At 42.7% G+C, this 25,754-nt stretch overlaps 1 protein-coding gene across 1 annotated transcript in view; it reads left to right on the forward strand.

The window, feature by feature from the left end:
• The window catches only part of LOC126354108 (protein Skeletor, isoforms D/E-like), a 291,002-nt gene that overhangs the window by 93,063 nt on the left and 172,185 nt on the right, over positions 1 to 25,754 (forward strand). The window contains exons 5-6 of the mRNA XM_050003501.1: positions 14,395 to 14,557; positions 18,236 to 18,495. Of these exons, the coding sequence (XP_049859458.1) occupies positions 14,395 to 14,557; positions 18,236 to 18,495 (423 nt within the window). The remainder of the gene's footprint in view (positions 1 to 14,394; positions 14,558 to 18,235; positions 18,496 to 25,754) is intronic.

The raw sequence follows: 25,754 nt of genomic DNA on the forward strand, positions 1-25,754 counted from the left end.
CAGCGAGAGTTTCTACTGCTTGTCATCGTGCTTGCCAAATCCTAATTTGGAAAACAAGATCGCCGGATCTCTCCCCAAATAAGAACGTTAACAGCCTTATGGATAGAGCCCTTCAACCAGCTCGCGATTTTGACGATTTAGCGCACCTATTGGACAGAATTTGGCACGGTATTCCACAACATGACAACTAACAACTCTATCAATCAATACCAAGTCGAGTAAACGCTTGCGTAATGGTTACGGGCAGACAAACGCCTTATTGAATTACTCATTTTGTGAAGCTGTTTCTCTTGAAACAGTCTGTTTTCCTGAATTTGTTTGTGTGTACATGTGCATTGCCGATTTCCGTCCCAAGCGAAAAATTCCTTCATGGTGCGTCAATAATTACTTTTCTTTAAGAGTGTATTTTAACAAGAATTCAGACTTTTTAAAGATATAGAACACAGTAATCCAACTTGTGACTTTTCTCAATAAGAGACTAAAGTTAGATAAAAGAATCTTTAGGTTTGAGGTCCCATCGAGGACTAAGTCAGTGTAGTCTGGGTACAATCTCGAACTAACCCGGATTGAAAAAGAAACTGATCACGTCCTTCTTTTAAGAAACCATCACAACATGAGCCTTAATAGATGCGGGGAAATTGCTGACACCTTATCATTAACGTACAACAGGGATGTTTCTCTTAATTATCAACTTAGATTTATCAACACTCAAAGCAAGCTACCATTCATCGGACCATAACAACTTGTCCAAGTCATCCTGGATCCCTCTGCAGTCGTGATGGTTTTCCGAAGACACTAGCGCTATTAGTGAACAACCTCAGATCATTGCCTACTCTATCTAACAGATCATTCATGAAGAGTGATTTTTTAAAAAAATTATCACATTTTTACGTCCTCCGGGGTGGCAGAGCGGTTCTAGGCACTACAGTCTGGAACCGCGCGACCGCTAGGTTCGCAGGTTCGAATCCTGCCTCGGGCATGGATGTGTTTGATGTCCTTAGGTTAGTTAGGTTTAAGTAGTCCCAAGTTATAGGGGACTGATGACCTTAAAAGTTAAGTCCCATAGTGCTCAGAGCCATTTGAACCATTTTACAGTAGGTAGTAATGATCAAAATTAGAAGGAAAGTCCGTATAATGATACGTCCATAAACCAGTATGTGTTGAGATATGAACAGCAGTCATCCTGCCATTTCCATTTGTCCGTTACAAAGAAACAGGACAACCTAAGGACATCACACACACCCATGCCCGAGGGAGGATTCGAGGACCGTATCGGTCATCCGGTTCCAGACTGAAGCGCCTAGAACCGCACGGCCACACCGACCGGCTGGATGGTATCGTCAGAATGGAAATAATGAAGTCATTGTAAAAAAATCATTAATTTTGGCATTTATCTTGAATGGATTCCCACGTAGATTTCGTCGAATTTGTTATGGCTCATCTTGTTGATTCTAGGGTGATTCCACTTTGACTGCTAGAAGGTCCAGATCTGTATTTTAGGAATATTTGAAGACCTAACAAAATGAGTTTTTCAGGAAATTCTTAATGATCAAACAATCCCAGATCAGAACAATGGTATGGTAGAGGTAATTTTTGACTTGGTGTTCACGATCCACATTTCTATTAAACTTCTTGTAAATTCACATATACTTCTTCTAATTGTCACATCATCAAGAAAACAGTTTTGTATCAATCTTCAAAAAATTAAATTCCACTTCAACCAAACACTAAACTGTTCTTTTAGAAAGAGAAATAACAACTTAACTTCTGCAAAGTGAAACAAAGACTGCTCTGTGCGCATTCGCGCCTAAACGGTGACAAGTAAGTCAAAGATTATAACAGTCTCACAAAAATGAATACACACGAGAACCATATCACTGTAATATATCGATACATCGGAGTACCTATACATTAATAAAACCAAATGTGAATATTCTCACAAAAATATGTCTGTTACTTCGCAGAAAAGTAGTACGATATTACTGGTATCGAGAACTGGGGTTGCAGTGCCGTAATGGTCACGTAAATAAAGGACTATTACAGTCTGCATTCATGGTTTCCAGGATATCATCCGTGGAAAGGCCAACGTGTCGCTCCCACGAGCGATGCTTCCTGTATTAGTGCAGTTTAACAGAGCCATCCTTTGCTTCTCTTGCAAATTCATTATATTCCAGTTTGCTCTGCACGAGTTATACGGTACAATTAAATGTGCTCTCTTTGGCATATACGATCTTATGGTGATCCTGAAAGCGTAACTGTAGATCAGCACATCAGTCAGTTGAGCTGTTCTAACAACCCTACCACAACAAAGGTCAGCATTTAATAACGATTGCGGTGTTGCCTACGCTGCTAAATACTGCATTTTCGGGCAACAACAGTCATATTATGTGGCAGGTGTCATTAGAGCACAGTTAATAAAGTCATTTCATGTAATAATAAAAAACTAGGCACTCATCTTTTTGTGTATCCCACGCTGGTCTCGTCGTAAAATCATGGCTCAATCGTTGAAAATCTAGGTGGTTATGATTCCAAACTCGGATGCAAAGAGGCCTAGGTTTTATTCTGCTATATTCAAAAGTTTTGTAGATGCGCTTCACAAACCATTCTTAGAGATTAAACCTTTCAAAGTGATGTAAAAACAATAATCAGCACTCCGAATTTAAGTTACACTTCCTTTTAATTGCTTTTATTGCAATATCACGTAACACACAAAACATCACTTCACAATACAAAACATACTTGAAAACATCTTCCTCACATTTTATAAGGCAAGTACAGTATGCATCTTTCCAACATGACGTCCAAGACTTGACTTTCTCAACGTCCGACTCTCTAACAAGCAAACAACTAACTAATAATCGCTTACGCACCCCAAAGTCAGAGTTACAAGTACGTCGAAGATCATAGTGACAAAAAGAAAGAAGACACATAAGAATAATATCATTGCAATATAAAGATATCGATGTATCACAAATGAAATCAAATCTGAATGTTGTCTCACAAATATGTAAACCACTTTACAGAAACATAGTAGAATATTACTGGTATCGAGAGGTTCAGGTGAGGTGCCGTAATGGTTACGTAATTCAAGTATCATTACACTATCGAGAAATCTTCGTCTTCGTACACGCCGAGCTAGTTTACATTCGCATATAACGCAGCATTTATTTTCGCACCTGAATGGTACCCCGGTCAGGCAGAAGCTGTGGAGACATAACTCTGGGATCCGGGGAACGCTCGAGTTGGTGCAAAGTCAGCCAGCCGCAATAAATCATCCCTACCTCGGTTTCGGCTGCTTGATTACCTGGGAGAGTTTTTCGGCGTCACACACAGCTGCCGGCTCATTACCAGGCGACAGACGGCGGCCTAAATTCGAGCCGTCATTGCGGAGTCCCCGTCTCCCGCGGCGCGGTCTCGCTGCGTTCCGGCTGTTGCCTCGCGAAGGCGCAGCAGCGCTAGGCGCATATTCATGAGCGGACGTCGCGTATGGAATTATGGGGCATTACGCCACGCTTGCGGGCGTGGGAGAGCACGCAAGGCTGCGTGCCGGCAACGCAACCCGCACGCAGCTCCGCTTGCCAATCAGTCCACCGTGCTCGAAGGAATCCCTCGTTCTTACTACCCTTCCCACGGCCGTCTTGAAACTGCCACAGGAAACAAAAATAGACGTCACACACTCCACCTCGCTTTTCCCATTCGCAATCCATCCCCCACTCAAATCCTGTATCAGGTTATTAATTCAACTCCTCTTTCTCCTTCACTCACCCACACTGAACACATACATCTACACACACTGCGGTGACAAGTTGTGGGATAGAGATATGCATTTATACAGATGACGGTAGCATCGCGTACACACGGTAAAAAAGGGCAGTGCATTAGCGGAGCTGTCATTTATACTCAGTAGATTTGGCCATTGTTTCTATGTTTCGATACGGTGTATCCATACGTGGAACTGTTTCAGTGTTTCGGAACGGCTGTGGTTCACTGTTTTGAAACAGTGGTGTTTCATTCCGCCCCTGTCTCGGATAACCGGACCAGATTCGATCTCGAGCCAGAGACAGAAATTGTATCGTTGTTTCAAAATAAGGCTGTTTCAATCCACCTGTGCTTGGAACGGACTAATTGTATCGAAACAGTGATGCTTCATTCCACTCTGTGTCGGACGAGATTTGGGCTCGGCACAGGTACTGAAACACAACATACCACTTCATGAAACTCTTTCAAGAGTGTCGAAATCTTTTTGACAAGCTATAGCATGGAGCTTAAGATGTCCGAAAATAAAGCTTCGTTTCTAGCTGACTGTCCTATCCGAAATGACGTAACATCTGATTTAGAAACGATAACCAAACAATAACACAACGAATACAATTCACATTCAAAATAATAAATATGTGAAATCATTCAGTTAATTTACACTTTTTTTATAACATGCTCTTCTCTGTTCATGTACAGTAATCGTATTAAGAAACGCAAGTAAGCCTACAACATTTTGAATAAAAAAAGGCGTGACAGTTATTAGACATATACATAAATGTGATGTAGGTATAATTGCAAGCAATCTGTGTGACATATCACTGATAGTGAACGGGAAGGCCTGGAAGCTTTGTGAATTTATAGTAACGGTTCGAAACACCTTGAAAGACAAAAATTTTTTTCTGTCATATTTTGTTATTTATTCGAATTATTTGGCGTTATTTGTGAGTCTATAGTCACTGTTCCCATTATCCACAATAATTCCCTTTGTGTAGATGGAAATTAGCAGTATGGGTATATTACCCGTACTAAAGGAATGTGGGAATCCCATTAGCATATCCGTTCTTTCTGTAGTTTGCTCCCACCTCCAGTTCCGTTCGTGGTGGTTCTTCTGTCTTCAGCTATGGCTTTCCTCAGGCAATTGAGAAGTATGAAAGTCACACGACATGAAAGTAGCGTCTTTGCTGCAGGAAATGCGAAATTGCCAAGACGCCTAAGTTTTAGTTTCATACTTTCTCCGACATGATTAGCGCTGTCGCACCTAATTTTTGTTTATATGGACATACTTATACAGTAGACATTCAAGATGATAAAATGTGTCGGTTTATTAGATTACAAAACACAAACTGTTTCACTGTTTCGAAACAGCGTATCGGAACGTTACATTGTACTGTTTCATTTGTTTCGAAACTGTTACGTGTTTCAGTTTGCCCATCTCTAGTACTCAGGTGGTTCGTGTGAAAACATTTTCCGACGTGATCTTGGCTGCACGACGGGAATTAACAGACTTTGCACGCGGAGTGGTAGTTGTGTAAGTGGGCTGCTTCTGTATTGCCAGCGCTGTGTAGCACTTCGCATTGGATCTCTGACTGCGCTTTCTTTGTAAGAGACTCTGTGGTTGGTTGGACTCGTTGTCGGAAATTAGTCGCCAGCAATGATGGAAGTACTGTTGGGCAGTTGGATGTGAACGGCCAGTGATGGATGTTGGATGTGAGAAGTTAGCATTGATGGAGGGTAGAGGTCCCATGTGTTAGCGTAGGCTAACGATCTGTACATGTTCGACTTGGAGATTGAATATTATTCATGATTATATACTTTTGTACTAGAAAACAATGACGATTTATATTCGTATTTGAACTGGATGTGGCGGTCGCCGTGGCTGAGCGGTTCTAGGCGCTTCAGTCCGGAACCGCGAGACTGCTACGGTCGCAGGTTCGAATCCTGCCTCGGGCATGGATGTGTGTGATGTCCTTAGGTTTGTTAGGTTTAAGTAGTTCTAAGTTCCAGGGGACTGATGACCTCAGTTGTTAAGTCTCATAGTGCTCAGAGCCATTTGAACCATTTGAACTGGATGTCACATTATTTAGGTAAAAAATTGCATTATTTGGTTTGCAACAAAATCCTTCCTTTGCTAACCACATGCTTATTAGTAGTTAGTGGCTTTAGTAGTTAGAATCTTTTATATAGCTGGCAGTATTGACGCTCGCTGAATTGCAGTAATTCGCGTATTAATGATTTTTGTGAGGTAAGTGCTTAATGAAATCATAGGTTATTGTTCGGATTTCTTTTTAGTCAGCGCCATTCCTTTGAATTAATTATTTCAAGTCAGATTATCCTTTTCTTGAGCAGTCAGATTGCGTTGTGCTAGAATATTGTGGATCAGTGTTGACATGATAAGTATAAGTAAAGAGAAAGTAGGTTCGCTTGTATTCAGTTTCACTCAGCAGTTAAAGTAAAATTTTTAATAAACAAGTTTCAGTTGGAGCTTGAGGCATGGGATATTCCCTTTCAGAAATCGTTAGGGAATTCAGTATTCTAAGGTCCACAGTGTCAAGATTGTGCCGAAAATACCAAATTTCAGGCATTATCTTTCACCGCGGACAACGCAGTGGCCGACGGCCTTCACTTAAAAATTTCGTGTTAATTAGCTATGGCACCAGACGACCAACACGAGTGCCTTTGCTAAAAGCACGACATCACCTCCAGCGCCTATCCTGGCTTGTGACCCTATCGGTTGGACCCTAGACGGCTTAAAAACCGTGACCTGTTCAGATGAGTCCCGATTTCTGTTGGTTATAACTGATAGTATAGTTCGTGCATGGAGCAGGCCCCACGAACCGGTAGACCCCATTTGTCTATAACGCCTTGAACATGCTGGCTTTGGCTCAATAATGGTTCCGGCTGTGTTTACGTGGAATGCACTCGGTCCTCTGGTCCATCTGAATGGATCATTGACCATTTGCAGCGATTAATGGACTTCATGTTCCCAAATAACAATGGAATTTTTATGGATGACAATGAGCCATGTCATAGGGCCAAAATTGTTCGCGGTTGGTTTGAAGGACATTCTGGACGGTTCGGGCGAATGATTCGGTCAGACAGATTTCCCGACATGAGTCTCGTCGAATATTCACGGGACATAACCGAAAATCCTGCACCGGCAATCCTTTCGCAATTATGGACGGCTATAGTGGCAGCACGGCTCAATATTTCTGCAGAGGACTTTCAATGAGATGTAGGACTGCTGGACTACGCCTACCAAAAAGTCCGACACCATATTAGGAGATACCCGATGACTTCTGTTATGCCAGTGTATACTTTCGTGGCAACATTCGATTTTGTGTGACTAATGTATGTGTCCCTTACATTTACTATGCCAATAAACCATGTGGCAAGCGCTTCACGCCCCTATGTTTATGAATCAGTCCTCCGAATTCTCGTTCAAATCAAATGGGTCAAATGACTCTGAGCACGATGGGACTTAACATCTGAGGTCGTCAGTCCTCTAGACTTAGAACTACTTAAACCTAACTAACCTAAGGACATCACACATCCATGCCCGAGGCATGATTCGAACCTGCGACCGTAGCAGTCGCGCGGTCCGGACTGAACCGCCTAGAAGCGCTTGGCCACCGCGGCAAGCTGTCATAACCTAAATCAGATTATCTGTAGTGACGTTTACATGTTTAATAAAGGCTGTGCGCGCCATAGTTTGTAACTAATTTACTTCTTTATTCATATAGCTCAATAATTGTCACCCTATATATCTGTGCGTAAAGTCTTCCACTACTTTTTCGACGACTTCTGCCATTCTCAATTCAAAATTTCGCTGAATGAAGCTGTAATTCATTGCAAGAAATTATAGGCTGGGCAAAACAGTGATGAATTTCTGCAATGTGAGTGGCATCTTTAGTCAAACATCTACCAAAATAGTTTCATTAACCCTGCTACGTACTAGACTACCAGGTGTCATCAAGGAAATGATTTAAATTTGATCAGCGCTATTATTGAAACTGGACAGTAGACTGGCTGCAATTAGCCTTCTCCGATAAGTCAAGTTTCGGTTTTGTATGAGGCATGTATGTGTCCATTACATTTCCTATGACCAACAATCCATGTCGCAAGTGCATCACGCCGGTTTGTTTAGGAATCAATCCTCCGAATTCTCGTTCAAATCAAATGGGTCAAATGGCGATGAGCACTATGGGACTTAACATCTGAGGTCATCAGTCCCCTGGAGCCGCGCGACCGCTACGGTCGCAGGTTCGAATCCTGCCTCGGGCATGGATGTGTGTGACGTCCTTTGGTTAGTTAGGTTTAAGTAGTTCTAATTTCTAGGGGACTGATGACCTCAGAAGTTAAGACCCATAGTGCGCAGAGCCATTTGAACCATTTGAACCATCAGTCCCCCAGAACTTAGAACCACTTAAACCTAAGGACATCACACACATCCATGCCTGAGGCATGATTCGAACCTGCAACCGTAGCAGTTCCACGGTTCCGGACTGAAGCGCCTAGAACCACTCGGCCACCGCGGCCGGCAATTCTCGTTCAACGAGTTTTGTCACAAGTTCTTTTAGTAAGATCATGAGTGCAAACGAAATGCTTATCAAACTCCAATGGCAGACGCTGCAAGAGAGGAATCGTGGTTGACGGATAAGTTTGCTGTTACCGTTCCGAGAGCGCATGTTCCAAGGAGAGTAGGGCAACAAACGACTCTCCCTTGTATACACTTCTCGAAATGGCCACAATAAGAAATTAGAATTCACAAGTAGTTTCCCTGTGCAGTAGAAGCGAATGTAACAGCTAAGGTGGTAAACAACAGAGGTACCTGCCATTCACCATATTGTGGTTTGTGGCTTTTAGGTGTAGACGTAGATGGAACTACCGTCTCGTGTGGACCACTGTGGTGAGGTACAATGTAATGTTGTGGTTTTGAATTATGGGAGACTATGAAATAAAAGGGAAAGGGATGAAAATCAAAGCTGACACGAAAGACATTAACAATAGTGCCCTCATAAGATCCTGCGGTTATGTTTCTGATTTAGCCCGGGACATCTACATCTACATTTATACTCCCCAGGCCACCCAACGGTGTGTGGCGGAGTGCACTTTACGTGACACTGTCATTACCTCCCTTTTCTGTTACAGTCGCGTATGGTTCGCGGGAAGAACGACTGTCTGAAAGCCTCCGTGCACGCTCGAATCTCTCTAATTTTACATTCGTGATCTCCTCGGGAGGTATAAGTAGGGGGAAGCAATATATTCGATACCTCATCCAGAAACTCACCCTCTCGGAACCTGGCGAGCAAGCTACACCGCGATGCAGAGCGCCTCTCTTGCAGAGTGTGCCACTTGAGTTTGCTGAACATCTCCCCTTTACATTGGGGTAAAGGTTGATGAACAGCAACTCTATGATCCCATTCTTCCTTCCCTTACCGGCCAAGTAAGCGAGGTCAAAATTTGCTGTTCACACTAGAATAAGAACCAACTGGCTGCGGATACCGTATCACCGGAGTTGTAGTGGACTCTGCGACGAGTCTAGTAAATATGCTACGTAACAAGTACTCGTGAACGCTTTACAGTTGATTAAATCACATGCATAATTAACATTTGTTCAAAATAATTGAAAACTGCAAATTACGACAGTAAATTTAATATCCGAAGTTAAGGTTCATTTGAGACATATAGCAGTTGCGATGGAGAAGTAATTATCCCAAAAAAAAACTCTGAAATTGAAGGATACGGGCATTGGCTGAAACGGAACTATTGCTTACAGGAATTTAGGCATCAATTACAGCGCCATTGTGGTAACTCAGCTCATTATTCCGTTGGTTGTATGTAGTAACATCGCTTACTTCACGCTGTATCTGAAACAAATGCGGAGTAGTTAGTCTTTATGAGGCGCAAGCTTTTCCTGCTTTCTCTCGGACTTACTATTAGTTTCCTAAGCGTGCAAATACCCTATCCCGTCTTTGGAAGGCACGAGTAGATTGCAGTGGCGTTCCTTATCCCGCGCGACATCCTTCGTCTCTGCATACCTACGGCTACCTATATCCATTTGAACTTGCTAACTGTATTCAAGACTAGGTCCCCATCCACAATTTTTACTCTTCCCCCCCCCCCTCCCTCCACCAATGCCAAACTGCCTTCCTTGAGGCCTTACAATGAGTCTCATCAACCGACCCATCTGTTAGTTAATTTCTTTTTATACAATTCTTTCAGTACATCCTTATAAGTATTCGATCTTCCCGAAAAATTTGCAGAATTCTTCTACAGCGCCACATTTCAAAAGCCTATATTTTCTTCTTGTCTGAACTCCTCATCATTCACGTTTCACTTCCGCATTAAGCTACACCGCAAACAAATATTTTCAGAAATCACTTCTTAATACTTAAATTTATATTAGATGTTAACAAATTCTTCTTCTTCAGAAGTTCCTTTCTTGCTATTTCTAGTCTACATTTTATACTCTCTCTAGTTTGACCACCATCAGTTGTTCCGCTGCACAAATAGTTAAACTCATCTAATACTTTAGTGTCGCATTTCCTAGTCTAATTCCCCCAGAATCGCCTAACTTGATTACATTCCATTATCCCCGTTTTACTTGTGTTGACCTTATAATCTGTTTTTAAGACACTATCAATTCCGTTCAACTGCTCTTTCAAGTCCTTTGCCGTCTCTGAGAGAATTACAATGTCACTGGAAACCCTCTCTTTATTTTCTGAACTTTAATTCCATTTCCAGATTTCTCCTTGTTTTCCTCCACAGCGTGCACAGTGTACAGATTGAATAACATTGGGGGACGTTACAACATTGTCTCACTCCCTTCTCAAACACAGCTTACCTGCCATGCCCCTCGACTTCTACAACTGAAGGTTGGTTTCTGAAAAAGCTGTAAAAAATCTTTGTACTCCTCTATTTTGTCCTTGCCACCTTACGAATTTCAGAGAGTGTAGTCTAGTCACCACAGTTAAAAGCTCTTTCTGAATAAACAAATACTATAAACATAGGTCTGTCTTTCTTCAACGAATCTTCTAACATTAAATGTAAAAATCGACACTGATCTTCCCCGAGGTCGGCTACTACCATGTTTCTCCATTCTTCTGTAAATACTTCATGTCACTATTCTTCTAAGTTCTCTTATTAAACTGATGGTTCTTTAATATTCAGCACTTGTATTTTTTGGAGCTTGAATTATTACATTCTTCTGTAAGTCTGAAGATATATCTTCTGTGTACTACATATTGCACTCCAGGTGGAATAGTTTTGTCATGTATGGCTCTTCCAAATATCTCGGTAATTTTGAAGGAATGTCATCTACTCGAAGGTCCTTGTTTTCACGAAGTTCTTTCAGTGCCCTTTCATATTCGTCTGGCAGTATCCTTTTTTCCCATCTCGTCTTTACCTGCTTGCTATTCTCTCTCTATAATATTGTCCTTGAGTTTGTTTCCCTTATATAGACACTCTGTTTATTCCTTCCACCTCTCAGCTTTCCTTTCTTTGCCTAGTGCTACCCTGCCATCTAAGCTCTTGATATCCATACAGCTGCTCCTCTTGTCTCCAAACGGTTCTTTAATTTTCCTATAGGCGGCATCTATATTTGCACAAGTCAAACATATTTCTGAGAGGCATGATGGTCTAGCCGGTAGTACACTAGACTCCAGCCTTCGAGTTCCCTGGGTTCGATCCTTAATAGGGGGGAGGATTTTTCTCGTACCAGTCCGCCCAGGATTGCCCCAGGACACACCCTGCTGTCAAAATGACTGCCCGGGTTCTTTGGCATGGGTAAAAGGCAGCTAGTGCGAGGGGCCCATCCCCTCCGTAGCAAAGAGAAAGATTGGACCCTACCTGTAGTCAGAGCAGTCACGGGCTTGAGCCCCAGACCTTATTGTTACATCGACAACAGATGTTTCTATAGCCTTGCCTTTTCTCCGCTACCTGCAACCATCAAAACGACCACAAGATTTCAACACAACGACACACAGAATATTGGCGTCCGTAGCGAGTAACAACACCTCAGACGTCGAACTACACGCCGCACTGGACAGCAACAACGTGAGGAGGAAAATACACTGCCTAAAATTACGTCAACGACCGGACCAGGTAACAGGAACAAAACGGCCACAAGGCAGAAGATACCTCTGGTGAACTTCAGTAACAGGGAATAAGTAAAGTTAAGTTAAGTTCCACAGGAAGACAGCTGGAATCTTAGCCGATTTAAATACACACACGTCGTTGCCCGCCGGAATGTCCCAAAAGCAAAAACCAGGATCAAACAAAGAAATGTAAACAGTTGAGGCTCGATAGTAAGTTAAGTGAAGACTCAACTTTCATGTCCAACATCGGTGGGCGACGAACTTCGTAGCACTAGCAAGCAGCACCTCACACTCGAACCGAGCATGCACGTTGCCAGCGGCTCCAGCCTGACTCCGCAAGACGGGAACTTGCTTGCTGCTCCATGCCAACCGACCGACTAGACTGCTGGTCCGTCCGCGACTGCTGCTCAATGTCCGACTGCACTGCTAGCGTGTCTCCAACTCACTGACTTCCTTCGGACGGACGACGTCCCGGAGACACTGGCTCGGATCCAAACATGCAGAGGGAACACAACTGACATCTCTGCACAGGAAGGAACCGACCCAATTACACGTCGTCGATGAGACGACCGACCGACCGACCAACCCACGGTCGTCCCCATTGGTGATGGCTGTGCGGACCTCACTGGGGCTCCGTGCCCGACTTCACTGCTGCTGCATCCCGACCGCCCTCTTGGTCCGTCTCCATTTGACTACCAGACACAAGACGACCCGGAAATACTATCGGTCACCCACAGATAGTACAACAGTGCACTTATCGACACGCGCTGCTGCTGACGCTCACAGGCAGGCAAGACAGCAATTCAGTGACACCAGTTGTGTTGGGTTGTTTGCGGGAAGAGACCAAACAGCGAAGTCATCGGTCTCATCGGATTAGGGATGGACGGGGAAAGAAGACGGACGTGCCCTTTCAAAGGAACCATCCGGGCATTTGCCTAGAGCGATTTAGGGAAATCACGGAAAACCTAAATCAGGATGACCGGACGCGGGATTGAACCATCGTCCTCCCGAATGCGAGTCCAGTGTGCTAACCACTGCGCCACCTCGCTCGGTGTGACACCAGAAATTAAAATTAAAATGACGAGTTGACCGTATGGTAAAAACAAGATGTTACAAAATAGATGGCACAAACATGAGCCAAGCAAGGCTCAATCATGATTTTTTTTTAATGAGTTCTGTTAGTTTGACTATTCGGTCACCCAAAGGCATTTATACAAGAGATCAATAAATAACATTATAGAAAATATAAATTGGACATAAATCATGTTCTTCTTCACAACTTTTAAAGGAGAGACTAAGTATGGGGATTACGACACCAAAGGAACTAAAGGTAAATTAATAAAACAAAAACGAAGTGTGATTGTGAGATGATTATTTTCAGAACAAATACTTAAACATCTACCGCCCTAAGCGACAAAGCTAAACCAGTCCATACGTATGTTGTTGTTGTGGTCTTCAGTCCTGAGACTGGTTTGATGCAGCTCTCCATGCTACTCTATCCTGTGCAAGCTTCTTCATCTCCCAGTATCTACTGCAACCTACTCATCTCTTGGTCTTCCTTTACGATTTTTACCCTCCACGCTGCCCTCCAATACTAAATTGGTGATCCCTTGATGCCTCAGAACATGTCCAACCAACCGATCCCTTCTTCTAGTCAAGTTGTGCCATAAACTTCTCTTCTCCCCAATCCTATTCAATACTTCATCATTAGATATGTGATCTACCCATATAATCTTCAGCATTCTTCTGTAGCACCACATTTCGAAAGCTTCTATTCTCTTCTTGTGCAAAATATTTATCGTACATGTTTCACTTCCACTCCGTACACTCCGTACAAATACTTTCAGAAACGACTTCATGACACTTAAATCTATACTCGATGTTAACAAATTTCTCTTCTTCAGAAATGCTTTCCTTGCCATTGCCAGTCTACATTTTATATCCTCTCTACTTCGATCATCATCAGTTATTTTGCTCCCCAAATAGCAAAACTCCTTTACTACTTTAAGTGTCTCATTTCCTAATCTAATTCTCTCAGCATCACCCGACTTAATTCGACTGCATTCCATTATCCTCGTTTTGCTTTTGTTAATGTTCATCTTATATCCTCCTTTCAAGAGACTGTCCATTCCGTTCAACTGCTCTTCCAAGTCCTTTGCTGTCTCTGACAGAATTACAATGTCATCGGCGAACCTAAAGGTTTTTATTTCTTCTCCATGGATTTTAATACCTACTCCGAATGTTTCTTTTGTTTCCTTCACTGCTTGCTCAATATACAGATTGAATAACATCGGGGAGAGGCTACAACCCTGTTTCACTCCCTTCCCAACCACTGCTTCCCTTTGATGTCCCTCGACTCTTATAACTGCCATCTGGTTTCTGTACAAATTGTAAATAGCTTTTCGCTCCTTGTATTTTACCCCTGCCACCTTCAGAATTTGAAAGAGAGTATTCCAGTCAACATTGTCAAAAGCCTTCTCTAAGTCTGCTGCTAAGTAAACAGGAAATTTCTCATGCTACGGTGGCTGTGCTGTTGCAGGTGAACTTCGGCGACGTGAAAATCCCCAAGAACTTCGACTATCCGAAACCCCAGAAGATCGATCCGCTGGACGGCGTGCACGCCGTGTCATCGGACAACATCGTCATCGTCGACGCCCAGACACTGCTCGTGCCCCACTTCTCATACGATGGTGAAGCTCCAGGTTAGTAATGACCGCTTTAATTTGGCTGAATACTTTTTTTTAATTTTCACATTGTAAAACAGGGTTGTAACTGCATCTTTACACGCTTATACATGTGAATGTTCTCTTCTGATTTGCTGTGTAGCACTAGACGTCCTGCTGTACAGCAATCCCGGTTTACTGATAGGGTTCAATCTCATCTACTTAAAATCATCTAGAATGAATCTATTGTGCAAATACAACATCTCCATTCGTAAAAAATAAACCAAAATATTGCTCTGCTCTGTCAAATAGGAAATCATTACCGATAACCTTGCCGGCCGCGGTGGTCTCGCGGTTCTAGGCGCGCAGTCCGGAACCGTGCGACTGATACGGTCGCAGGTTCGAATCCTGCCTCGGGCATGGATGTGTGTGATGTCCTTAGGTTAGTTAGGTTTAAGTAGTTCTAAGTTCTAGGGGACTAATGACCACAGCAGTTGAGTCCCATAGTGCTCAGAGCCATTTGAACCATTTTTGAACCGATAACCTTATAACAAGATTTCTGTTCTGGTTACCGTATCATTTCACTGAAATCAGCGATACGACTCAAACGGCTCCTGAACTCATCATATAATTTGTGTCGATTTGATTACATTCAGATGTGCCTACATTGATCGCGTGGGAAAATTTGTGGTTAACCCGTCTTTAACGTTGAACATCTGTTGCACATATACTGGGAGTAAATGATAACTGTTTACGGAGAACCCCATTCGTGTAAGTGAAGTTGAGACAAATACATTAATTCAGCACACTTGGGGGAACGGGCCTACAAAAGCCGCGTAAACTAAAGCGCATGCGCGCTCCGTGAGATTCTGTCTAAAATCACCTTGAATATTAAAAATCTCCTGTTCTTGCATTTACAGAATATAAACTGAGGTTTGTGTAAAACTCCAATTATTGTGAATTTTGACAGCATAAAATTGAGAAGTAAATTGTGTTGTTCGTCTGACCTTATTATGAAACTATTGTGCTTGTAAGGATTATGCTTAGATGAAATTTAAACAAAATTAGTTTTCACAAAACGATTACAAAAGCTTTTTTTTTTATTTCATCATCCTCACGGGAAAGTTTAAATTAATAATGTTAACGGAACTGTCGTCTAAGCCGGCATCGAAAGTAGGCGAGAGGATATTGAAAACGTCACGCGGCGCCTACGTGGCTTTTGTAGGTCGATCTGAGGCTGTTTTCCCGCTTGATAGACCGCAAGCGTCCTATCAAATTGCTTGTCACAACTTCCCTTACACCATTGTGGTATGCTGTAAATCGTTATGATTTGCACCCTGTACATACCATAATTCACGATCCAACGAAAGAACATTTTGAATGTGTCCTATCAGGTGATGGCAATGTGATGAGATCCCATGAGCTTACAATGGTTAATACACGTTGTACTATTGCAGTTCTCGGTAAAAAAAGCTAACATTTCACACCTAATATGTTTCTATTTGAAGTATTGTTTGTATAAATAGGCAGGCTTCTGTGGCCATCGTTAATGAAAGAATAATGCAAGTTGTCAGCAGACAGTCCTTTCCACCTTTTCTATAAACCTGATATTTCGTACGCACTGCTGGAATCTTCTTCGGAATACTTTTGGTGTCCGCAGGTGGCCTGTGGCCTTTTAACTCTTCCTTACAATCAGCAAAAAGTACCGTATGTGCAGACCTATCCTCTGATATGTGGTTCTGATGCAACTACTTAGATCAGAAGAGGATTCAGGGTAATCGAAACATGTGATCACTCGAGACGGGACAATTAATGAGAATTATCGCGAAGCTCTGAGAACCTCCTATCGCCGACTGGCGAGATTGGCGCGAAGCTGAAATCTCTTGCATACCTTGTAGTTAATCGCACGTCGTCGAAACTTTAATAAAATTCATTTGTCTTCTGATTTTGCTGGTTTACTGCATAGTCTTATTTTTGTATTAAAGCTCTAATGACTCGTAGGCTACTCCTTTTAATTTGCTATGCCAAAAGTGGACTTTGACATTTTTATTTAATAAACAAAATTATATTTAATAAATAAAATTATGAGTATCGCGCCAGTGATACGTATAGATTGTCAAAAAAGATCTTTTCTCACGGCTCGTGCACCGCTCCGCAGTACAATGGCTCACTGCTACACCCCATGGTCCATTCGCTATCAATGGCAACATGAGAACCAGCTTCTTACTCGGTCCTACCGTATTCTGCAGCCCTGATTAAGGCTCCGAACTACTCTGCTAGCTGCAGAGACCCAGAAAATAAAATGCTGCCCAAAAACAAGGGGACCTTCACACCGTCTGCAGTCCCTCATGAAGTGAGGATATTGTTGTGTACAACTTCAGACACAACGGTAAGGAGAAGTGGGCTACAGAGCGGTGCAGCAACTGCCGTCGTAGGAAAGCTGGGCAGGAGCAGAAGTGATTAGCGAACAAGCTAACACAAGAAACAGAAGATTCATTTAATTCGTGTTGCTCCAAATATAGAAAGAGTCATTACAAGTACTAGAGCAAGAAAGAGATTCCAGCTATCACAATGTCCGCAAGGATGATGCGCTAACGAAGGTGACGTAGCGAAGTGGCTCCGAGCGTGAATGGCGGATATACGTGTACGGGTATGGAGACAACCTCATGAATCCATGGACCCTGCATGACATCAGGGGACCGTTCAAGCTGATGGAGGCTCTGTGATGGTGTGGGGCGTGTGCAGTTGGAATGATAAGAGACCCCTGATACGTCTAGATTCGACCCTGACAAGTGAAAGGTGCGCAAGCATCCTATCTGATCACCTGCATCCATTCATGTCCATTTTGCATTCCGACGGACTTGGGCAATTCCAGCAGGACAATGTGACACCCCGCACGTCCACAATTGCTACAGAGTGGCTTTAGGAACACTGTTGTGACTTCAAACACTTCCAATGGCCACCAAACTCCCCAGAAATGAACATTATTGAGCATATATGGGATGCCTCGCAACGTGCTTTTCGGAAGAGATCTACACTCCCTCATAACCTTACGGATTTATGGACAGCCCTGCAGGATTAATGGTGTCAATTCCCTCCAGCACTACTTCAGACATTATTCTAGTCCATGCCACGTCGTCTTGCGACATCTCTGCGTGTTTGAGGGGCGGGTCCTACACGATATTATGCATGTGTATCAGCTTCTTTGGCTCTTCAGTGTATATCGTGGAGGCTGACGGCGCTCGTAGTCCAGAGTCGCTCGAGGCGACATAAATTGTTTGTCAGTTGGGTTCGGTAGATACCTCACGACCGCTCTCGTCGCTGAACAGAACATTGCAGTTCAGTTGCCAGCTGTGATACGCCGGTAGGGTGGTACCACAGGTACGTTGGTGGAGACCCATCCGTCGGGTGGAGGTGTTAACTTTGCTGGTCCCCTTGATATTATTCGAGAGCTGTAGGCTATGCGACGGCGCAAGTTTTCACCTCCTCTTCTCGCATCATCATCCAATAAAAAATGCGATACCACACCCAGTACACTCACCCACGCTTATCAGATACATTTAAGCACACAACACTCACACTTCGTGAAGGAAACGTGGCGTGATATGCGAAAGAGAGGAGAACCTTCCGAGTAGGCGGCTGAAGCTTTCCTTCGGGGTCTTCCCGCCAACAGTGCTTTAAAGTGAATTTTGTTGACCTTGTACTCTTCTCTCCCAGACGCCAAGTTCTGGGTGGGCCGCGGCAACAAGCCCAGCTCGCAGGGGACGCGCGTGCCGGACGAGAACGGGCGCGAGGAGCCGCTGCGGCGCTACGACCGCAAGACGCTGGTGCTGACGCTGCCCGGCGACCTCACCGTGCACGAGATCGGCCACTTCGGCGTCTGGTGCGAGGCGTTCGCCGTCGACTTCGGCCACGTGCGTGTGCCCGCCAACATGAACGTGCCGCCCTCGCTCAAGATGCTCGGCGTCTCCGCCCAGGTAGGCACCGGCCCCGCTTCTCGCTGCTTGCTCTGCTCTGCTCTACTGTGGGCGTGGGATTCCGTTTCGGCCGCCCGTCCTCAGCGGCTGCAAGCGACGTTCTGCTCGCCAACCCTATTAAGACGACTTTTTCAGACTGTTCCGCTTTTATTTTTCCTCTTGTTGCTTTTGGCCTTTTACTTTCATCGACAATATAGGATTCTGGTGTAACTGTGATACTGCCGGCACAGAACTCGACAGGAAACTGTGGGGCAAATTCAACAGAGCTCGCACTGGGCAAGGACGGTGCGAGGACTCACTTTACAAATTAGGTGCTACAGAGTTTCCGGTTTGTGACTGCGGGGCTCCGAAACAGACAATCAAACACATTAGAGATGAACGTCCCTTGCGTTCCTACCAGGGGAGTAGGAACGACCTGATTAAAGCTGATGACACGGCCCTTATATGGATTAGGAACCTAGATATTCACATTTAGTTATATATAGTATTGCTAATGTTATACACCTACAGTTTTAAATGGCATGTGAGGCATACGAATAAATAAATAAATGGGCCTGCCTTGATCCAAATCAATTTTTTAATTTATTTATTTACTCTCAGACTAGTTTCAGCGACAAATGTCGTCATCATCAGTGGGTTCCTTGATTCTAAAACATGCAGAAACAGCATACTTATAAAACATGGTAAAACAGTATTACAAGTGTTTTACTTGGTTCCAGATATATTGTTTTCTTTGAATACTTTCACAATACCTTATTCACTATACGTCGCAGCATTGTTTTACGATTGTTGCCGCTGTTTCAGGCATATTTTCTGTGTTTTTTTGTTGCCATCTTTCTCAGCATACATCACGTCATCTGCAGCTATATGAGTGGCTGTTAGTAAACAAAAAAACGCAAAATAATATGCCGGCAACAATCGTGAAGTGATTCTCTGACGTTGAGTAAATAAGAAGTTATGAAATTATTCTCAGAAAACAATATCTGGAACCAAACAATACATGTGTAATAATTTTTTATAATGTTTTGTTTTTCTGCATATTTTAGAATAAAAAAACCACTGATGATGGCGATATTTGTCGCTGAAACTAGTTTGAGACTAAAGAAATAAATGAGAAAAGTGTTTTGCATCAAGGTGGTCCTAGAATCCCAAATCGTTGTTTTTGTTTGCAAACACGGACTAGTGACAGAGTTTCAAGATAAAATTATTGCTTTTACTTCCATGTTTGCAAAGTGAACTCAGAGGACTAATAAAATATCCGATATCTGTTGAATCATTTATGGAGGTGGCCAATAAACACAGTCAGTTATCTACAAAGTTGTATAAGTTTATTTATGCTATGTACACTTGAGTTATGCATAACTCTGAATGCTGTAGGTTCTCCCGTGGTGCTGAGTTAGATACAAAAAGAGTAAAGTTCTTGACTGTAACAAGTGGTCTTGAATTCTAATATACTTATAAAAAATGAAAATTATTCACACCGACCAGCTGTGAGAGCTTGAACGGGACACTGGAACAAATATTTTTCTTGTGACGATATTTTTAAACCGGTAGACCAAGTTTTCTCTGTACGAAAATTAATTAAATTAATAAACTCTGGGAGGTTGCACGTGACGATGAAAACACTTTTTCTGACATGTGCTGCGAGGGCAAAACGTAACATAAACAAGTTTTCATTCTTTATTACATAGAGACAATAAAATTAACACAACACAACTATTCAATTACAGTAGACATTCTCCAGTTGTCTCGAAACTTTATGGAACAATTAAAATCATAATTGGTTTTGCTCTAATGCCAACAATCAGAACTACAAACGACATTCACCAAGTGCGATATTTGCTACCACAAAATCAGTTATTGTGAGTTTGATACAAAGAGATTACCTAGAACAGTGTTAACGCCATCATTCAGAAAGTTTTATGTAAGTGGAATATTTGTTCACTTTGTATCGCAAAATATTGACTCACAAGCGGAAGTCACTACAGACCACAGTTACTGGAAATTTCATTGACACGTATGACAGATCCATCATCATCATCATCATACCTAGTGCTATCTGTTCCATACGGAATAGAGATGAAAACTACCAGGATCACAATACAAGCGATATACATCACATTGCAACGGACGCTGACATACGTGAGGCATCAGACCTTCTGTCCGTCGTGAAGGAAGTACTTTCTGACGGCATTCACTTCCTATATAATCTTTGCCACGTTTTTATCAATATACACCATTGTTTGTTTTTTTTTCATTTCATATTTCTAGATATCAAACATGTTTGAAAACTCCATTTCTCTGCATAAAATACAGAGTACTGATTTAGTAAGGCGCTACGAGCTATGTTCTTAGACGTGCTTATTGCCCACACTCCAAATGGGCTGAAGTGTCACTAGCGACGAACGTCTATTACTATTGCAGTGCCGTTCCTATAGGTGGCATGCACTCCGCATAACAGACCGGGATCTGCGTGTGCTCGACTGGCAACAAATTTTACTGCGCTTATGTAGATAAACCGAATTTTCTTGGTCCCTTTTAGAACAACAACTTGGTTTAAATGCGTGAAGTAAGACAAAGAAATTGTGAGTTCCGTAAATCTTACACGAAGTTCGATATCAGCGGTCTTTTTCCTGAGTTAAGTGCTCATGCTTATAATCCTAAATGACCCTAAATAAACATTGACACAAGTTCGTAAAACGGCAGCGCTGTTTTTCTCGCTGAAATAATTTCACCAGGACAAATATCAGAAATATACCTACTAGAAATTTTACAGCGTAGCAAATATCGTTTCCATGTCTTTCTGATTTTCTCCAGATCAACTTTTTTCTTTACGTGTCAACTCAGCCATATTTTCTTCATTGAGGTTTTTATCGATGTGATCCGATCTTAGCGGCACAGAATACTGCTGAAAAACGGACGAGCGACGCCACAGCTATTTTAATCAGTACACTAAAACTCTACGTGGAACAAAAGTAAATGAGACCAAGAGTACTAAATACAAATCATTTTTAAATTAAATAATATGAACAAACATACGTTTTTTAAATAAAACCGATGTTGAGTAGCAAGCTGTTACAAATAACTCGCCCTTATAATGGATATGATGAAAACAGTAAGCCACTGAAATAAAATGTCATCTTATAAACGTTAAAGATGCTAAAAAAGCAACCTAAACGATTCCAATAATGCTACATTTCCATTGAGAGGCATTTGTGTGCGTACTGGTGCATCCGTTTAGGTTACGAAAGTTGGCATCTCTGAAAGTCTAGACTCTCAGCTTCGAACTTCTCCTTCACAACACAATAAACATCAAAAAGTTCGCACAAGAACTGCCATAAAGAAAAAGAATGGCATTTAATATGCCAGCTCTACATACTACCGCATTACGCCCTTATCGCATTCAGAAAATGGCTACTGGGAACAGTTCGAGAATCCAATACTACTGAATACGTTTGCTGTTGACTTCATCCTATCTGTTCTAACATGTCAAATGTGTATCTGTATCACATGGTCAACAGATGAATTCCTGTACAGTCCTGAATTGTGTTTTTGCTGGCATAAAAAGAAGAGATTGAATCCCAGTGCCGTGTCGTACCAACTACACTCGAAAACTCGGGAGCAGGCCAGGCATATGTAACGGAACCATCCAACTGGTGGATCTCCGTCAAAAGTGCCATATGCGCTCATTCTAGTACAGCCTCTGGAGAGGTTTGAGAAATAAGTCAAGGCATTAGCTCAAGCTATGTGAATCAGGAGCTTTACGGCATCATTGCTTACCAGTCAAATACTCTGGTGATTAAAACTTGGGCTGTGGTTGGGAGAGGGGCTGCTGTTCTTCACACACAGTAATTTAGAATGTACATACTGCTACAGTTCATGATATCCTACGCTTTATATTACGATCAAATGTAATATAGCTTACGTCGTTAAGTATCTGGAGGTATGAAGCTTTACTTTAACTTGTACTGACAGTTTTTATATAGATTCATCATTCGTCGCCTTCTGAAATGTTGTTAATTTTCCTGCACTTTAACGCAGATCCGCAAATCCATGATCAACGTCTGACTGCAGGGTGGAGAGCGTCTTGCTCAAATATCGGTAGGACACATCGTGTAATTAGGCTGATTTTAGGAGACCCTGCGTTTCAGAGAAGCTCGATTGTTAAAAACGTGCATTTCGGGAAAGGTATCCTTCGACTACACCATTCATGAGTCACAATTGAAATAAACATGTACCGAAAGTGAATATCGGCGCGTCGGGATGTGAAGGGGAAAGACCACATCTGCTCAGTCAGGACACACTCTTCGGTTCGGGATTAGTACACTGGACTCGCATTCGGGAGGCCGACGGCTCAAACCCGCGTCCGCCATCCTGATTTAAGTTTCCCGTGATTTCCTTACATCGAATCAAATGGCTCTAAGCACTGTGGGACTTAACATCTGAGGTCATCAGTCCCCTAGACATAGAACTACACAAACCTGACGAACCGAAGGACATCACACACATCCATGCCCGAGGCAGGATTCGGACCTGCGACCGTAGCAGCCGCGTGGTTCCGGACTTCAGCGCCTAGAACCTCTCGGCCTCCGCGGCCGGCTCCTTAAATCGCTTCAGGCAAATGCCGGGATGGTTCCTTTGAAAGGGCAGGGCCGATTCCCTTCCCCACCCTTCCCTAATCCGTTCGGACCGATGATCTCGCTGTTTGGTCCCATGTCCCAAATTAATCAACCAACCAACGTTTCGGTTCATTGGTAAGATTCTGTACGATTGCAGTTAGCATATGACAGAGATAAAAAACACTTGTTATGCAAGTATGGAAGGGTGTCACAGAAATTAAAAATGAAAAATCGGAACTGAAAAAATCATGCAATCTAGCTAGAAATTTCCAAAACCGGTTTCCAGGAATACCCTTCAGCCTCCTGTAACGGGCAGTCAAATGAAAGTGAGACAGACGGAAAGAAGTGAGTGAGCTGCTTATTATTTCAGAAGTAATGCCACAACTGTTAATACATTTACTCCACTGTTAGACAAGACGGTTAGACAAGATTCATGCACAAATGTTTGCGATTGCCTACGGGACCATGATTCTGCACAGGCGTGCACCACTTCGAGTGAAGGAAATCGACGAACACGAATGTCTTTCTTCGGAGCTCCAAAAATATGAAAATCGCACTCCAACAAAATGCCCGCCCACATGTTTCCAAGGTTGTTTCCACTACGCAGAAGTTCCGCCGTCTCCACATGAAATTTCCAAATTTTTGGAGCCCTACAGAAAAACATTCGTGGCCATCGATTTGCTTTGGACGAAGAACTGCACGCCTGGGTAAAATCATGGTTCCGTTTTCTATGAACGCACTGACCGTCTTGTCTCACAGTGTGATTTCTTTTGAAATAATGGACAGTTTACTTAATTTTTTCCATATGTCTCTGCCTTTTATAGATAACGTTTCTATAAGGACAGTGGAGTTTCACGTGAACTGCATATAGCTTATACACTGGCACACAAGCAGGCATTCTTCAAGTGATTCATTGATGAATGAAACTGCACAAAAGGTAAACATATTGCAACGATAAACACCCTTTACACACATTTTACAGGAATGGTAGGAAATACAGCTTTCGGAATAGTTGAGAGTACATAGCAAATGCACCAGGAGTGCAGTGTATTTTCACCAGTATACTCCTGACGATCACCAGAAGACTATGAGCCGAAACATCGAGGCAGCAAACCAAAGATTGCAGAAAACAGATGTACAGTTTTTCTTGAATGTTTGTTTCAGTCGCCATTTAATTCTTCCCAAATGTCAGTTTAGAGTGGTCCATAAAGACGGGCTACTCTGAATGAAATGGACCAGACAGTAACCACTCACCCGCCCTCACCTGTATCTTTGCTTCTAGAGACCACAGAGACACCTTCGCACTGGAGAAGGTAGAAAAAGTATACGGTATACAAAGCTACTAAAAAATCCCAAATTACAGAATTTCGTCGCCTTTTTTCTACAAGCTGCAGAACGAACGGTTCCCAAAACGTTGAGATAACGCTATGTGTTCTGTCTGACAGTGTATTCGTAGTGGCAAATATCAGTGCTTTGGAGTGGGAAACTGAGTAAAATAAAGTCGATTAAACTTTACTAAGGATTAAAACTGCGTGCCGAGTTGCGACTCAAACTCGGATTTCAGACTTCCCTGGATGTTCTCTGCGGACATAGTACCTAGACATTTCTCTCGGGCCATATTATAACTTCAGTCTGTAATGGCTAGCCCTCTTATTGCACACTGTGGCGCAGGTCCCAAAGTTGCTAATTACTGTCTCCGGCCTTGCTATTTTCCACGAGGTTAGGTATAAATACCCCAGCAGCTCAGGTCCTGTTCGGAAAATTCCTAAATTTGGATCGGAAGTTTCTCACCACTGCTGTGGACACTATTACTGTCTATGAACGCTCTTACAACCAAGTAGAAAGTTGAAGAAAGAGGACACTGAAAGGAGATTACACATAAATCAACTGAGACACAGACGTTGTTAGAGTTTCCTCACTTCAAGTAATTTAATTACCGCAAAGTTAGACTTTCAATTTTGCTCCAGAAACTGTAGCGTGCTTTCCTGCTAGGCCTAGCCTTTCCCCACGTTTATCATCTACACTTCCCCTCAAATTGTCAGTAGTTGAAACTTTTATGTTCTGGTGATCAGCAAAGGATAACTCTGAAACAAATATCACACTTCGGAGCTGAAAAACTATTCAAAGTTCTTTTTCTTCCTGTGGAAGTTTAACTGTGGCCTCACTACTCTTTGGATCCCAAACATAGTCTACCTTTCCCAAGCACTCCCTAACATTCGGCTAGTTTTCACTATTTGTAAATTCACACCCTTTGTCGTATTGGCTTCCACAGGAATAAGCACGAGAAGTAAAAATCACTAGAGCAAAAAAAAAAAAATGATTTCCTTACTGGCGTTGCTTCTTGCTTCGCCTAGCCCCCTGTTCCATAACTTGCTGTCGTCTTGGGGACAGACGTTCAAACACAGACGGGTGGTGAATTTTCCAGACTAGACTATTTAGCAACATCCATGTGTCAGAATATGGGAGAAGTATAGCCAACCTAGCGTCAAATTTCACCAGGAGGAAAATCGTCACTGTCCTGGCTTCTATGTGTGAAATTTATGGCTGAGGGTGTGAACATAGGCCCACTAACACAAAAATGACAAACTCTGGCCTCCTTGTCTATAGAAGCGGTCGACTGTTATTTGCGAGCTGTGAATT

This window comes from Schistocerca gregaria, chromosome 3, assembly GCF_023897955.1.
Source record: "Schistocerca gregaria isolate iqSchGreg1 chromosome 3, iqSchGreg1.2, whole genome shotgun sequence".
Taxonomy (NCBI): Eukaryota; Metazoa; Arthropoda; class Insecta; order Orthoptera; family Acrididae; genus Schistocerca; species Schistocerca gregaria.